General features: G+C 33.8%; 2 protein-coding genes across 8 annotated transcripts; one reads left to right on the top strand and one right to left on the bottom strand.

Annotated features, from left to right (window-relative positions):
* Nucleotide 1: 1 nt before the first annotated feature.
* On the bottom strand, nucleotides 2-4,015 carry Ints10 (integrator complex subunit 10). 2 transcript variants are annotated; one of them, XM_070298801.1, is made up of 8 exons: nucleotides 2,729-4,015; nucleotides 2,413-2,480; nucleotides 2,090-2,333; nucleotides 1,479-1,986; nucleotides 1,081-1,397; nucleotides 823-987; nucleotides 504-744; nucleotides 2-399 (listed from the first exon to the last, which is right to left on the bottom strand). In XM_070298801.1, the coding sequence occupies exons 1-8, from the start codon at nucleotides 2,879-2,881 to the stop codon at nucleotides 233-235; spliced, it is 1,863 nt and encodes a 620-aa protein (XP_070154902.1). In that variant the 5' UTR covers nucleotides 2,882-4,015; the 3' UTR covers nucleotides 2-232. The 2 variants fall into 2 exon arrangements, with proteins under 2 accessions (XP_070154902.1, XP_070154901.1); XM_070298800.1 differs by having other exon boundaries at nucleotides 5-399; nucleotides 486-744; nucleotides 2,729-4,013.
* Polybromo (protein polybromo) lies at nucleotides 3,328-15,945 on the top strand. Of its 6 annotated transcripts, none has more exons than XM_070298795.1 (27): nucleotides 3,328-3,469; nucleotides 4,280-4,394; nucleotides 4,470-4,715; nucleotides 4,841-4,969; nucleotides 5,058-5,237; nucleotides 5,311-5,755; nucleotides 5,888-6,000; nucleotides 6,111-6,209; nucleotides 6,414-6,476; nucleotides 6,562-6,714; nucleotides 6,785-6,952; nucleotides 7,036-7,199; nucleotides 7,288-7,582; nucleotides 9,042-9,247; nucleotides 9,341-9,680; nucleotides 9,775-10,359; nucleotides 10,472-10,629; nucleotides 10,945-11,117; nucleotides 11,201-11,373; nucleotides 11,536-11,607; nucleotides 12,431-12,613; nucleotides 12,946-13,068; nucleotides 13,754-13,994; nucleotides 14,075-14,225; nucleotides 14,307-14,356; nucleotides 14,436-14,553; nucleotides 14,644-15,945. In XM_070298795.1, exons 2-27 carry the CDS (start codon nucleotides 4,290-4,292, stop codon nucleotides 14,858-14,860), a joined length of 4,950 nt encoding a protein of 1,649 aa, XP_070154896.1. In that variant the 5' UTR covers nucleotides 3,328-3,469; nucleotides 4,280-4,289; the 3' UTR covers nucleotides 14,861-15,945. The 6 variants fall into 6 exon arrangements, with proteins under 6 accessions (XP_070154896.1, XP_070154893.1, XP_070154892.1 ...); XM_070298792.1 differs by having other exon boundaries at nucleotides 3,328-3,830; nucleotides 6,562-6,711; XM_070298791.1 differs by having other exon boundaries at nucleotides 3,328-3,830.
* Nucleotides 15,946-16,007: the final 62 nt, after the last annotated feature.

Here is a 16,007-nt window from a genome sequence, read left to right as displayed (position 1 = left end):
TAATATATTTAATATGTAAATTGGGATTGTGTGCGATAAATAAAAGCAACATGTTCTTTTAATTGTATAAATCTCTGTACATCAATTTATAAAATCTTCACAAAGTATTTGCAAAATGTCTTTTATATTGTTACTAAATAAAACAACATAATTTTGTTTCTACATATTTCATATATAAAATTTTGTTGTGTATCACAAATCACGACAACGAATAGCAAGATTCAGAGTTAATTCATGAAATAATTAATGCATGTAAAATAGCGGCTTTATCGTTGACTATGAATTTCTGTAACAATTCGTCTACAGGATCAATGCCGTCTCGTGCGGCTTGTCGACGCATAGCTTGCTTCACCTCCTCGCGCACTCCTTTATCAGCACCACGAGTAGCAATACGGCGATCTAAAATAATTATGATTATTTTAATTTATCTCACATCTGTGCGGTATGAACATATCGAGGGAAAAAAAAAAAAAAAAAAAAAATACTTTGTAAAACCCCCGCGCCTGCAGTTATGTCCAATGATACTCCACCGCCATGTTCAGTCCATAAATATGTTAATTCTTCCAAAATATCTACGTATATTATATACGTTTGGAAGAACGGGTAAGAAAAACTTCCGCGACTAAGAATTCGTTCCATTATTGCAGTCAAAGTACTAGCTTCTTGCGGCCAATCTATCTGTATTAAGATCAATGCATGTCCAATAGCCAAATCACCAACATTTCCAAGTAATGAAAAATTTTCCTAGAATCACAATCGTATAATGGCCGATACCAATCATATGTGTGTGTGTGTGTGTGTATTACGAAAAGAAGCTATTACTTTTATAGCTAAAAGAAGCAATTTGCAACAATATTGTAAAATAGGGAAACGGGCGAGAGTCAAATAATGTAAATGCCTTATGCTTGGAATGGTCAAATTGTGAGATACTTTGCCTGATACAGTAGGTAATGAACTTGCTACCAGAACAATATGCTCCAACATTATCTAAGAAAGAGATTATTTTTAATAGCTTTGAAAAGAGAGAGGAAATATATGGAAATAAAAATATAATCATATATGATTATAACTATAGCACACCTTATAATCTCTCAAAAAGAAACATGTGCTGGCCAAACGAAGATTAACAGATAAATTACTGCCTTCTTGCGACAGCCTGGCTAATACTTCATGATGTAAGCCTTTGTATGTCGCCAAATCTGTTAAGAATGGGTTCAACCAGGTATCTAGTCGTAATTGTTGACTCAGTTTGCCGATTTCTCTTTGAAGATAGTCACTGCTGTGCAATAAATCCCATAATTTTACTGCCAATGCTAGACCATTGCCATTGTAATCACTGTCACTGGTTATTATTACACCTGTATTATCCTCTCGTTTCCGTTTTTTCAATTTCGGCTCTGGTTTACAGAATTCAAGAGATAAATATAAAGCTTGTAATCACTTTCGAATATATTACTTTCGTGAATATAATATTTCACCTGTGGAAGAATGTATTCCTTCTCCAAAAGCCTCTACTAGGCAATACAGTGTCTCGTCATTGTTAATAAGAGTGGCATGCTCGTTTAATATTCTCAATAATATTACAACTGTACACATCAGTAATTGTCTGACTATAAGCTCATCGCACAGACCTGTACTGTGTGCAATTGCGTACTGTTGTAATCTATCGCTGTACATTTCGCGACTCCAAGGCATAGAAAATAAACTACTCAATTCCCACCCTAATTTCTTGCCTATTAATTCCACAATTTGGAAAAGTCTGTCCCATGGATTTTGAATTTGCCCATCTTGTGGCTGCTGTATATACGCTAAGTAAAATTCTACAGCCTTACAGAGCAATCTTAAACTGAGACGAGGATTCAATTCTACTGGAGCAGCACCAAGCAATGGCAATGCATCACATGCCAATAATCTTCTGAAACCGTTCACAGCTCGGCCTGGATGGCTATGTTTCTCAGCAGTTAAGAGAGTCTCCACCAAACGTGGCTAAAATATTACACATAAACGAATAAAATTTAAAAAAAATAAAAGAAACCTAAACATATTTAATTAATCTAATAAAATAATTTAGATATTTTAAGGTACATACTCCATGGGTTGCTATAGTTTGAGGAAATCTGCGTAACAATAAGAGCAATAATTTGCAATGCTCCATCGTGTCTTCGCTATGATCAGCTGTCATCACAAGCAATCTGTGTTGTAAATCCTGCGAAATGTGTTGAAACATTTGGCACAAAAATTCTGCCTCGCTGTCGCACTGTTCCAAGCGAAGACATGTCGTCACCATTTCTATCTCTTTCCATATGTCACGATCGTCCGGAAAATTTTGAAATCTATATTTATATAATTTAAGATTATTAGAAAGAAAGTCTCTCATATACATATAAATTTCGCGTAGTAATCAGTACTCACATTTCGCTGAAGCATTTTGCTGCTTCTTTTACATTCTTTGACAGTTTCTCGATTCGATACGCTTCAAACTAAAAGCAATGTAAAATTCCTATATAGCTATATAGATTCCTATACTATAAGCAATTAGCATTACTGTGTATATCCGTACAATTATTATATAACTACATACTAGTTTCAACCCTAGTTATTGCAAAATTATGTTTATTTTTTTAGGATTTAATTCTTAGGATATATCATTGATTATTATTATTATCAATTTATGGAAAATTAAAAAAAAATTAAAAAAGAAGTTAATTAAATGATGGAATATTCTTACCTGAACTTTAGCACTATGCGGAAATAAAGATTTTGCAGTAATTAGCCACGATTTCGCAGCATAAATATCGATTGGCAACGCTTCTTTAGCTCTCATTATTAAATAATCTTCCTTGGATAATTGATTATCCGGACCGGGTGGTTTTTCCAACATAATGTATGTTAGATATAAAACGTAATTTTTTTCAACTTTACAAACAATATACCTGTCATATAATTTATATATATTATATATAAATATATATATATATAGAAATCGTTTGAGCTATTAATTATTAAAAAATATGCACTTCCAGCGCCAACTTATTTCCGGTGCATACTGATGACTACTGATTCTATTTTACCATCAGTGCGTTATAATCATTTATAATTCCCTATTATGCCGTAGATATTTCATATTAATTATCGCATTCGATATTAACAGATATAGGTAATAATACAAGATCTGTAAGAATCTCGTATATCTACAGATTCCGTTCCAATGAATAAAAACGCAGAGCATTTGCCTCTCGAGTAAAAAAAAGAGAGAAAGAGGGAGATCCGTTTACCGACATGTATGGTTTTCTATACCGAAGGAGCAATTGGCAAGCATGGCGTCGATCGAGACGTGTATCGTCCACCTGGAACGTAGCAGACGTAAAAGCGCAGTAACGCGCTTGTAGCTCGCGCGTTTTCGAAGGGATCTACACACATATGTTTGCGCATTAAATGAGAATCTCCTTACGTGAAAGCGCGAGGACAGGTGAGCAGGGGACAGATGGTAAAAAATAAAAAATCGTAACTCGTCGCCCGGGATTGCGAGGTGGGCGACTACTCGATGAGATTTCGCAAATACATGGCGACAGAGATCTCAGCAACGGAATGCGGCTGTAGAGCTATTCGGGGAAAAGCACGGCGTTCGGACTTGGACGCATCGCACGCATCCGGGGACGGCGCGTTTGATCGATGACAGTGGCGGTGAGCGCGTCTCGTCGGCGCGTGTTCGAGACACGATACACAGTGTGCGGTGCGTATGCCGCATTTCGAAGCGGCACAGTGGCGACTTATCATGGCGGCGAAATTTTTTTAGCTGCCACAGAGAGAGAGTTGCGGTGTATCTCTCGGTATTACCCTCCCCCTTGCGTATATACGTGTGACGTCCCGCGTCGAGGAATTCGCGCGAGACGTTGACGCACGTCGAGAGACGTGCCGCGTCGCGGAACGTGTCTTCACCCGTAAATTTGCCCGCACGCTCCTCGTCCTCGGGAGAGAATCTCCGGATTCTCGGCTCGCGATATCTGCGATAATAACGGCGCAACGACGATTCGACGAATAAGCTTCGTGTTTAGTTCAAGAGCCCTTTTTATGTACATATACGCACACACGTACGCGAATGTATATATATGCGCATACGTACATTTGTTTACAAAATTGTGATAGCTTGCTGCAAAATAGCCTCTTTCGCGTTGAGTTTTATACATTGAGCGTTCGGGCGGATAATATGTAATGAATCTGTTATAGATATATTGCTATAAAGATTCCTATTCATTTATATCTTGTGTAACTTTTTAAGAGACACCAGGATGAACAAACGTCGTAGAACATCGTCGGTAGCCAGTCGCGGTACCGAGGACGACGGCGACGATATTCCACCTGAACCAACGAAAAGAAGGAAAAAATTAGATCCTGTGAGTGTGCGTATGTGTGTTTTTAACATTCGCACTATCTCTTATACTTATGTTTATTATTTCTGTCTGATATAGAGTGACTTGTGCCAACAATTGTACGATATACTTCGTAATCAGAAAAAAGAGGATGGAACCTTGCTGTGCGATGCGTTTATACGTGTGCCTAAACGTAGGCAAGAACCGGGATATTATGAAGTTGTTTCTAATCCTATTGATCTTTTGAAAGTTCAACAGAAGCTGAAAACTGATGAGTATCGTGATATGGATGATCTCGCTGCTGATATTCAGCTTATGGTGAATAATGCAAAAGCTTTTTACATGGTAAGATTGTGCATATATTACTCCATTATTTAGTCTATACAGATATTGATATAGTATGCGTATAAGATGTTTGTTATCACATTTATTTTTCGGCAATTGAAATATTTGTTATATAATCTTTGTAGCGTACATCTCCCGAATACAAAGATGCGACTGAATTGTGGGAATTATGTATAAATACAAAAAATCGTATCACAGAGGAGTATGAAGATCCAGAACCTAAGGGAAAACTTATCTTAAAAGTTGGAAGATTGGTAATTTTAGTGATTCACTAAAATTTTGTATCTTATCATATATATATATATATGTACACACATGTTAATATATTAATGCATATTTAAGGCTCGTAAAGCAGCAACAAGACAAGACGATGCGGAGGATACTTCCGAAAGTTCTGCAAATCTCGATGAAGAAACTATGCAGCTCTTTGAGGATTTATTTGCAGCGGTTATGACGGCGACCGATCCTACTGACAATAATAGACCTCTTCATATTATGTTTCAGCTCAAACCATCCAAAAAGGTTTGCAATTTGTGTTTGAAATTGAATTTAAATTTGCTTATCATATTTATTAATGAAATGTCTAATGTTGCAGCTTTATCCTGAATATTACGATGTCATTGAGACACCCATTGATTTGAAAACTATTGCGAGAAAGATTCAGGAAGGTGCATATAGTTTAATCGGCGATATGGAAAAAGATTTAATGCTCATGTGCCGCAATGCTTGTCAGTTTAATGAGCCTGGTTCACAAATCTATAAAGATGCCAAACTCTTGAAAAAGATAATTACTGCGGCCGCGAGGAGACAAGACGGCGGATTAGGTAGTAACACCCCCAAGATTGCTACAACTGCACCATCGACGAGAAGCAAAAGAGGCAATCGTACTATGGCGCAATCATTAATAGCGCAAACTGCGGCATTAGTCGATGAAGATGACGAAAGTGACGACGAAGAGGAAGAACCTGCTGAGACTGAAGAAGCTGATAATCCACAATGGCAACTATTTCAAACCATTCGGACAGCTCCTAATAATCAAGGCATAATAATAATGTGATCTTGTTAAAACAGAAAACTGTATTATTTGTAATACAGTATTACAAGTATTACAGAATTTATTACACATGTATTACTTTTAGAATACAACTATACAGTGCATATTGTGCTTGTAGGTGTAAGAATGAGTGAATATTTTTGGAAGCTTCCATCAAAGAGATTATATCCTGATTACTATAAGATGATTAAGAATCCTATATCTTTATTACAAATACGTACAAAAATAAAAGTATGTATTTTGAAATGATGAAATAGTTTTTACATCAAAAGAATAATGTTTTAATAAAATATCATTTTTACTATTTATGTATGTTTTTATATTTAAATAATGTTTTTCAGAAAGGCGACTATGGTACTGTTAGTGAAGTAGCTGGAGATATGAATATCATGTTTGAAAATGCTAAGAAATATAATATACATACTTCTCGACTATATAAGGTAACACATTTTGTTTCAATTTAATTTTAATTACTTTTCATTATAAATACATATAATTAAAATATTAATTTTGTTATATAAAATATACATACATGACTATATTCATAAATTCCAAATAATTTTGTATTAAATTGAAAAATATTACAATGTGTATAATAATTGTGATACACAATTATATATATATATTTTTTTATTTGATTTCAGTGCGCTGTTAAATTGCAAAAAATAATGCAGGAAAAAGTACAAGAACTTCTAGAATTTGATCAGGTAATATATTGTGACATCAAATTAAGCACAATTATTTTACATATAGTATTTCTGTGAAAAATATAATATATTTAATTTTCCATAGGATTCCGATTCGGATAGCGAATCCGAGAATAGCTCCTATCAACCTAAATTAATTAAACGCGCTTCAAATTTATTGACGCGAGGAAAATATAAAGATAATATACCATTGAAGAAAAGATTGTACACATTAGTCAAGTGTGTTATAGAATATGTTGTAAGTAATTCCAAAATACATTGCAATCGACGTGATCAGTCGACATATAGCATGCTATAATATTTTACAGTGTGAGGACGGTCGGCAACCTATGTTAATGTTTATGGAAAAGCCTTCCAAAAAATTATATCCGGATTATTACCAAGTGATAGCTGAACCCATAGACATGCTAGCAATTGAAGCTAATATTAAAGCAGAGAAATATCAAAGCGAAAGCGAATTAATACAAGATTTTAAGGTACTGTCATCATAACTTGATCAATTTCGAAAGTCTGATGATAGATATTTTCTTAACAGATATCTTGCTGTTTGTTGTTTTAGTTAATGTTTAATAATTGCCGCCAATATAACGAGGAAGGTTCATTGATATATGAAGATGCTAATACATTGGAGAAAGTTTTGATGGATAAGGTGAAGGAATTAGGACCCTTGCCGGATACATCCAAATCCAAATCTACTGCATCAACTCCAACCAGAAACGTCGGGTATGTCAGTTTATATAAAGAAATGAGGAAGATATTTATTCATTTTGTCTTTTCTTTACTTTTTACTTCTTTTTCTATCAATATTCAGGAGACCGAAAAAAATAGTACCACTTCATTTGCAAAAATTACGAACTCTATACGATACAATTAAAGACTACCATGATGCAAAAGGAAGACAATTATCTCTAATTTTCATGAAATTACCAAATAAAAATGAATATCCAGATTATTATGAAGTGATAAAGCAGCCTATACATATGGAGAAGATAGCTTCTATTTTAAAGAATAACGGATATGAAAATTTGGACGAGCTAGTATCTGATTTTATATTAATGTTCGACAACGCATGCAAGTATAACGAACCGGACTCGCAAATATACAAGGTTTGTATAGTTAAAAATTTATTTTTGTAAACATTTTATGCACAGTGTCCCCTAACCTAACCTAACCATTTGTTGTCATTATTACTTTTTAATAACAGATTCTTTGATCAATCTACAATTAATTTTTTGGAGATCTCCATTTATCACACAATTTTTCAATCTTTAACATCAAAAATATTGATAACTTAGCTTAAAAAATTCTGTTAAATTGATATTAAGTTGATAAAAAAAAATGTTAAAAAAATTCTGCACGGAAACAGTGCGAAACATTCTATATATAAAAGTATACCTTTTATATATATATATATATACACATTAAAAAAAATTACATATACTATAAAGATAATCTATTAAGATTACTAATAATAGAAATACTTCAAGATTTTGATGGTGTAAACCAGGTAGCTTTAAATTAGAGTTATCAAAACGATTGACAATATACATTTGCTTAATTTTTTGTTAGTTTTTAATTGCAAAGTTTGATGTGTTAGAATTTTCATGAAAAAATTATTAATGTGCAACACTTATTTTAAGATAAGATTCTGTCATCTACCTGTAAAAAAGGAGATTATCTTAAGTAATATACAATTTCAATTTAATTTTTGACATTGGATATTTTCCAAATATTTTCGAAAAATATATTATTTAAAATAACATATAGTTCAAATCTCTTATAAATATTAAAATTATGAAGCAATGGTTTCCAAATTTATTTTTAAAATAATTTCCTTTCTTTTAATTACAAAAAAAAAAATGATTTTGGAATGAAATTCTTCGCGTGTAACTAGAATATATTCACAAATCGATGTAGAATACATGCGTATAGAGAAACTTGAAATTTCGCGGCAAAAGATGGAAAGCCCACCTCTGTTTACACGGTCGGAGTTTTTGGAGGTTACACGAGGCTTCTCTTCGGTCGCTTGCTTCAAAACTTATCGAGATTCTCGCTTGCCGCAAAATGCTTCGTGTACGATCGTGAAATATATGGCGCGTAAAATTATATAAATTAAAAAAAAAATATCGATAATGTGTATATATATTGATCTCTATGATATTTGCAAGTTTTAACCTTACTAGAACAATTAATTTTTATCGCGGATTTTCCGATATAGACAAGTTTTACTGTAATTCCGAGCTTTCTTTTTACGAGAAAATCTTTTATCATACATACGTGTTCAAAATCTCGAGAATGTTCGTACAAAGCAAGCAAAATTCATTGAACACAGCGCAAAATCCATTAAAGGTTCGACCATGTTTTATACGCTTGTTGAGAGACAAGGAATTAGATAAACACATACGAAAGAGATACAAGAAGAATGAAACAAAAGTAAACAAAAAGATATCATTTATACACGTGTTCTCATCATCGTATCGCGCTTGTTAAAATCTCTATCAAAGATAGAGAAAGAGCTGGCGCGAGTATCATTGCTGTAAATGACAACATAACCAATATTTTTAGGACGCTTTAATACTTCAAAGATTAGTGCTGCAAAGTAAATTACAACTGAGCGAGGACGAAGAAAGTGTACCTGATGTGTCTGCCGCCGTTCAAGAGATATTAGCGACGATATTCACCGCGCTTTATAATCATCAGGATGAAGAAGGAAGGTGTTATTCTGATTCAATGGCAGAACTTCCAGAGCACGACGTTATTGATGGAAAAAAGTACGAATGCGTTTTGCATCTTGTCTTTTATATCAAAACAATTTCAATTTTTTTTTTTTTTTTAAACAAGTGTTTATATGTAAAAAAAAATAGGATACGAGGATTGTCATTAGATTTGATTAAAAGAAGATTGGATCGAGGAGTTTACAAAAGATTAGATCGATTTCAAGAAGATGTTTTTACATGCCTGGAGAGAGCACGGAGGCTATCGCGCACGGACTCGCAACCGTTTGAGGATAGTGTCGAACTTCAGGCCTTTTTTTTACGTACCCGTGATGAGGCAACCCGTGCAGGAGATCTGTTACATTCACCAGCATTAAACTATACACTCCTTGATTTGTCTTCTCAGGTAGCAGAACTCAAAAGGATAAAGCAACAACAGGAATTAAATTTACCTAATGAAGATGAGAGTTGTGATGGAAATGAGACAAAAGTAAGTTAAACTTTCTTGCTTTACACGAAATATAAATTTATATCATGAAAGATATTATTGGTTAAACTACAACTTAAAATATTTATTACTATAGGATTCGGAAACGAATACAAATACAGAAACAAACAATAGCGATAATGGGGGTTCTATGAGTTTCAATCAAGAAGTATATAGGGCTGGTGACTTTGCATATGTTGAACCTTCTGAAAGAGGCATGGAGTTTAGTGTGGTTCTTATAGAAAGGCTCTGGACCAATGCAGAGGGTCAGCAAATGTTATATGGAAATCTCTTTTATAGACCGAGCGAAACGTATCATGTAGCGTCGCGAAAATTCTTGGATAAAGAATTATTTAAGAGTGACGCCCATGTGGCTATACCTTTAGCTAAAGTGGCAGGCAGATGTTGTGTTTTAAGCGTAAAGGATTACTTTCGAATGCAACCAGAAGGCTTCCTAGAGAAAGACGTCTACGTATGCGAATCGCGCTATTCCACAAAGGCCAGAGCTTTCAAGAAAATCAAAGTCTGGAATTTCGATCCAGATCATTTGAAATTAATTCCAAGGGAGAAACTGTTGGAACCAAAACGAGTAATCTCTGTATACAAGGAACGATTGGAGAAGCATAAGGAAGAAATTGCTGAGTTGGAAGAGGGAGAAAAACTGATGGAAAAGGAGAAACCTGTGAGTAGTAATTTGTTATATCTTTCTCATTCGCCTAAATTATCAACTATTCTTTTGCCCCATAATTATTTTAATTATGTTATTTAATATATTTTATACTTTTTGTATTCAGAATGTGATACTATATAATCCAGAAGATACCGAAAATACATACTACGAGCAGTACAACACTTGCGTGGGATCTGTGAAAACGGGTGATTTCGTTTACGTAGCAACAGACGGAGGCAGACAGCAAATAGCACAAATTGATGCTATATGGTCAACTAAAGAGTAAGTAATAAATCTATGCTCACAAAATATATTTCTTATGATATTTATATCGTTCTCCAGCAAAATTAGTTTAGATCTTTATTTATTCTTTCATATTTCTATATAATTTCTTACATTCTTTACATATTCTCTTCTCAGTCAAAGATTGTCAATCAACTACATAAATACATCACATAAAAACAGATCGAAATTTTTGTCGACTTTTTTTTTTCTTCTTCTTCTTCTTCTTCTTCTTCTTCTTCTTCTTCTTCTTACATGTATACTGCTTAAATATTTATTATAGTGATATATACATCCATGGTATTGTGTTTTTAGCGGAAAATGCTATTTCAAAGGTCCTTGGTTACTAATGCCTACAGAAGTGCCACATACACCTACAAAATTATTTTATAAGCAAGAATTGTTTCTATCTACTGTAGACGGCACTCATCCTATTGTAGCTATTGTTGGCAAATGTGCCGTCCTCGATTACGGAGAGTACATATGTAGTAAGTATATCTACTATTTGATGTTCACGAACGGGATTGATAAAAGATACGAGTTTACTATATATGTTATCACGATTATACAGGTAGACCGACGGAGATACCAGAAGATGACATATACATTTGCGAATCGTTGTACGACGAAAGCAAAAGCTTGATGAGAAAGCTTAGTCAGGAAGGTTTAAAGAAGTTTAATCATACATCGGCGGTGATCGAGGATGAGATCTACTTTTTCCGGAGGCCTATCAATCCTGCCAAAGTATGCTATAAGAATTTTATATACATATATAAACTAACAAATATGCATAAATGTAACCTCTATTTAGTTCTATAGTAAAATTAGTAGGATATATTCTACAATTCGTTCTACGCGACTAACTGAAATGAATTTATCGCTTTGCATGTCCTGTGTGTGTTATAGGTTTCGAGCGATGTGGCTCAGACGCAAAATCAAGTCAAGTCCGTCACGCCCAGCTCGGCACAATTTGAAATGGTAATTGCTATAATACAGAAATCTTATATCTCTTATTTTCAATAACGAACAATATATACAGTCGCACGTTCCTTCAAGATCACACGCAAGCTAACTAAAGTATCTAATTTTGCTAATAGTTTGCCATTATATACATATACAAGAAAAAAAGGAGAAACATATTACATGTCTTTTCCTTTGAATTTGTGGATTGGTTGCGTGTGATATGAATATTTTGTTACATCAACAAGAATGCATTTACATGCATGCATTTTCGATCTATGCCGGCATATTCATTTTTTCTTTCGTTTCGTTTATATGTGCAACTATGTGTTAGTGTTTGTGTGATCGAGCGATTATATGTATTCGACAATTGAATCAGAGCACCTGTTGGGTTTTATATTGCTAATATGTTACAAAAAGCATAAAGCACCACCGAAAGATCTTGCTTCCATGTCATTCTAACCCAACTAATGTAAGAATGAAGAATTCGCTTTAGAATATATATATATATCAACTAATCTATTTATATACAAAAAAAGAAATCGAATGTACACGTATTGTATTTCATATGCATATATGCGATATCGGTATTAAATTCAAAAATGGGTATTGATTTTATTCGATAATTAGAGATTAGATATTAGAAAAAAATTATATATACATTAAGAGTAGGAAAACACTTCGCGATAATTTTTCTTGGAGATGAGAGCGAGAAAGGATGACGACTCTTATTATAAATTAACTTCTATCTTTGGAGAAAAAGAAAAAAGTCACGAAAATATATCTCGCGATCGGTAGTAACGGATGAGAAATGAAGGTAACATAAGCCTAAATGGTGTAGGAAGCGTCACCATTGTTACCGAAGCTGGAACCCGATGTACTAAGCATGGGGGTAGGATTAGGAGTGGGAGTGGGAGTAGGAGTTGGGGAAGACAGCATGGATGCTGGTGGTCCACCATCCGTTGGATCTACGGAAGCTCAACCGGTGCTCTCCAATACTCAAACACCTGTGTCGACTAAGAAGGTAGGCTTTACCGTGACCACTTTTTTTTTTTCTTTTTTTTCTCTCACTTTTATCAACTATCGTCACACGTCATATTCTATTTATTTATTTCACTTTCTTTTTATTTAAAGAAATATGCCAGCATATACATACCTCTCCTTTCATTTCTTTTATTTTTTTTTTGCACCGTTTGAGATATCACTTGCCTTGACAATAGATCGACAATTTGATGTGACTGCTATAAAAAGAAAAATATTAAAGACAATATGTTTTTTACACACACACATACACACACACACACACACACACACGAAAACAGTGGCATTATAATTTGTGTTTCTTCTTCTGTTTAGAAAACGGCGGGTAAGAAATTAGTTACGGGCTATATTTTATATTCGAGTAAAATGCGAACGCAGATTACACAAAACAATCCTGAATCGTCCTTCGGAGAGATTAGCAGAATTGTTGGCAACGAGGTATTTATTTCTTTTTTACTCTTGATTTTTTACTGTTTGTTATAAATGAATCTTTGATGGAGGAATGTATGCGGAATAAATTTTCTTATACACAATCATATGCTCTCGATTTGGGCGTCAAATTTGTTTAAAAACATTGACATTTGTTTAATAAAGCAAAACGGAATTGTGAATGTAAGAACTCCATGATTGGTTGTGTAAAGAATTTTCCTCGCTTTGTATACATGTCGCTCATTAAACATTATTCAGCATACTTGATCCTTTATCCAAAAAAAAATGAGATATTACATCTCAACGGCTACTCTATTCCTACAATAATTATCCTGTTCATAGCAAACTGTAAATGCATAATAATGCATTTTTTATATTCTTCCATTAGTATAATACAGTAGTGTGTATGTATATATATATATGCAATATACATATAAACTTTTATATAAATTCTATATTGTGTGATTTATATCGTCCGTAATTTATGTGGTAGTCATTATTCTCGATATATATAAACTTTATTTGTATTTTATTCTCTTATGAATAGAAAAGAGTAGCCGTGATCTAAAACAGTTTGTCGAATCATTTTCAAAATATTAGAAAAGTGATTTTGCTAATTGTGCCCTTTCACAAATCACAAACAACGTAACAGAACTGATCACTCGTAAAATGTGTAAAACAATTCTCGTTTCAGTGGAGGAAGCTACCGGCAGGGGAAAAGCAAGCCTGGGAGGAACGTGCGATCAAAATGAACGAGGACGGCGGCCAATTGAAGGGAACGACTACGATAGGCACGAATGCTACGCAGGACGTAGTGTACGAGTGTTGTTGGGACAATTGCGATTGGCAGTTCGAGGATATGACTGACTGCATTGATCATTGCATCGCGGAACAGAACGGTCATGTGCAATCATCGTTCGCGAACGCTCCTAGCGGTGAGTACGATCCGAGACGAATTGCAATTGCGGTCACAATTGTGAATAGAAAATTTAAATTGTTAACGTGAATATTGCAGACGTAGAGTATCAATGCCAATGGCGCGGTTGCGGCCGAACAAAGAAATCCGTTCCGCCTTTCCCGAGTGTACAAAGACTCGCGAGACATGTCAAAGAAGTGCACATTCTCAAATCGCACGGTCGTATAATACCACCTTCCGAAAGAAGCAGGTATAGAAATTATTTCCTTTTTTTCTTTATATCTTGATACATTATGTTATGTGAACTATATTAATACGTAGGCTCTTGCAGAAATTATATGCCTTCGAAAGGACCCACGATATTACCACCTATGGAAACAGGTAAAATTATATCACATATTACAATAAAATTACGTGCCAAATTTTACATACAATACGTTAAAAAAAAAACGTTTCGCAGAAACTTCAGCAGCCGCGACTCAAACGAGCAGCTTACCTGCTACTAAGCAACCAGAACCAATGTTTGTCGCGGTACCACCGAGACCGAGTCGCGTATTACATTCGGATGCCTATTTAAGGTAAGCTTTTAAGCACATTAAATACATATTTTGCAATCCCTTTCGACTTCATACAATTTTTTTTTTTTTTTTTTTTTTTTCCACGTATAGATATATTGAAGGATTGAACGTGGAGAATCGTTACATATCAAATTGGGACAAGCAGATGAACGCCAATCCGGATAACACGCAAATACCCGATGTCACGAAGCTACCTGCCGAATGGTTGGGCAACGGCGTTGGCAACCACGGGAATGTAGTGAACGCCTTGTGGACACTCAGAAACATGATGATGCGGGATGTGTTAGCCATCAATAAAACTTTATAGTTTATAAATTGTTAAGATTTATAATTTTTGACGCGTAATGCAACCTACACTATACAGATCCGTTGACGCTAGACGAAAGACTGACGATATTCAATTATTTGAATGTTACAATATTTATGTTTAGAGAATTTGTTTCTTGTCCTATATATTAATACCTAATTTTTCTTAATTTTATTATATATGTGTCTGAGTTTTATGAGTGTCTACGTTTATTTGAAATTTTAAGATAAAAGATATATATTCTGGAAATCTCAAGAACTATTTTAAGTATTTAATTCGGAATTCCTATGATTAGAGAACGATATTTTTTTTTATGTTTATATCTAATTTTTGTTAAAAAAATTACGTTCTCTAAAAACTTTTGATCGTATATTGTTTAGATATACGATTATGTACATACATAAAAGAACAAAAAACATATAGTATATAGAAAACAATCATTATGTAAATATATCTAATTTTCATTTTCACTTTTCGAACAAAATTTTATACTTTCTGTATAGCGCAAATAATACATATTCTTGTATCAAGAAATACAAAAAAAAAAATTGAAACTTCATCGCGCGAAAATGCCTATATAGTGTGGGAAGTTATATATGTATATAGAAACTACAATAATCTCTGCGAAACATTGAGGTGGTACGTATGTCGCGCTCTTTTATTAATACTGCTTTAATATTGTTGGAAGATATCGAGAAAGGACTTAGTGAAATTAATCAGATGATTTATTTACTATTATCTATATATAATAGTAAAAAAAGGACAGAATCTCCTTTTCATCTTGTATACAATATAATACCTCATAGTAGATTATTTTTTAGGAAAAATTTTTCTTGATACGATTGGAAAAGAATTTTCAAAACGTATATGATGAAGCAAATACGAAACGAGATTTTTACTACAGTATTCTGTACATATGTTTCTTAATACAATATTATATTTGTAGGATTAACTACGCTCTCTTTTTCTACACGCGAACGGCTTAATATTGGAGTCCTGAACCACCCTGAACTTATTATATGTCTTGGCTAAATAAATTTTTCCTGCTATTGACATTGGGATACATTTTACTAACAAAAGCATTAAGATTAGTACTCTGCGTTGATACCACTGCTTATACTAGTACTCTGCGTTGATACCACTGCTT

This window comes from Polyergus mexicanus, unplaced genomic scaffold, assembly GCF_030449975.1.
Source record: "Polyergus mexicanus isolate NDT 795.1 unplaced genomic scaffold, iyPolMexi1.0 SCAF_7, whole genome shotgun sequence".
Taxonomy (NCBI): Eukaryota; Metazoa; Arthropoda; class Insecta; order Hymenoptera; family Formicidae; genus Polyergus; species Polyergus mexicanus.
Note: the sequence above shows the minus strand (reverse complement) of the source record. Positions and strands in the feature narration are given on the sequence as shown.

Excerpts from the sequence above, each read along its gene's own strand:
- Ints10 (XM_070298800.1), bottom strand. The coding sequence starts at position 2,881 with ATGTTGGAAAAACCACCCGGTCCGGATAATCAATTATCCAAGGAAGAT. Across the intron at positions 1,398-1,478 it reads AGGAATACATTCTTCCACAG|AGCCGAAATTGAAAAAACGG; the intron begins GTGAAATATTAT and ends TCTGTAAACCAG. Across the intron at positions 745-822 it reads TGCTTCTTTTAGCTATAAAA|GAAAATTTTTCATTACTTGG; the intron begins GTAATAGCTTCT and ends TTGTGATTCTAG.
- Polybromo (XM_070298791.1), top strand. The coding sequence starts at position 3,673 with ATGACAGTGGCGGTGAGCGCGTCTCGTCGGCGCGTGTTCGAGACACGA. Across the intron at positions 9,248-9,340 it reads GACGTTATTGATGGAAAAAA|GATACGAGGATTGTCATTAG; the intron begins GTACGAATGCGT and ends AAAAAAAAATAG. Across the intron at positions 14,554-14,643 it reads CATTCGGATGCCTATTTAAG|ATATATTGAAGGATTGAACG; the intron begins GTAAGCTTTTAA and ends TTCCACGTATAG.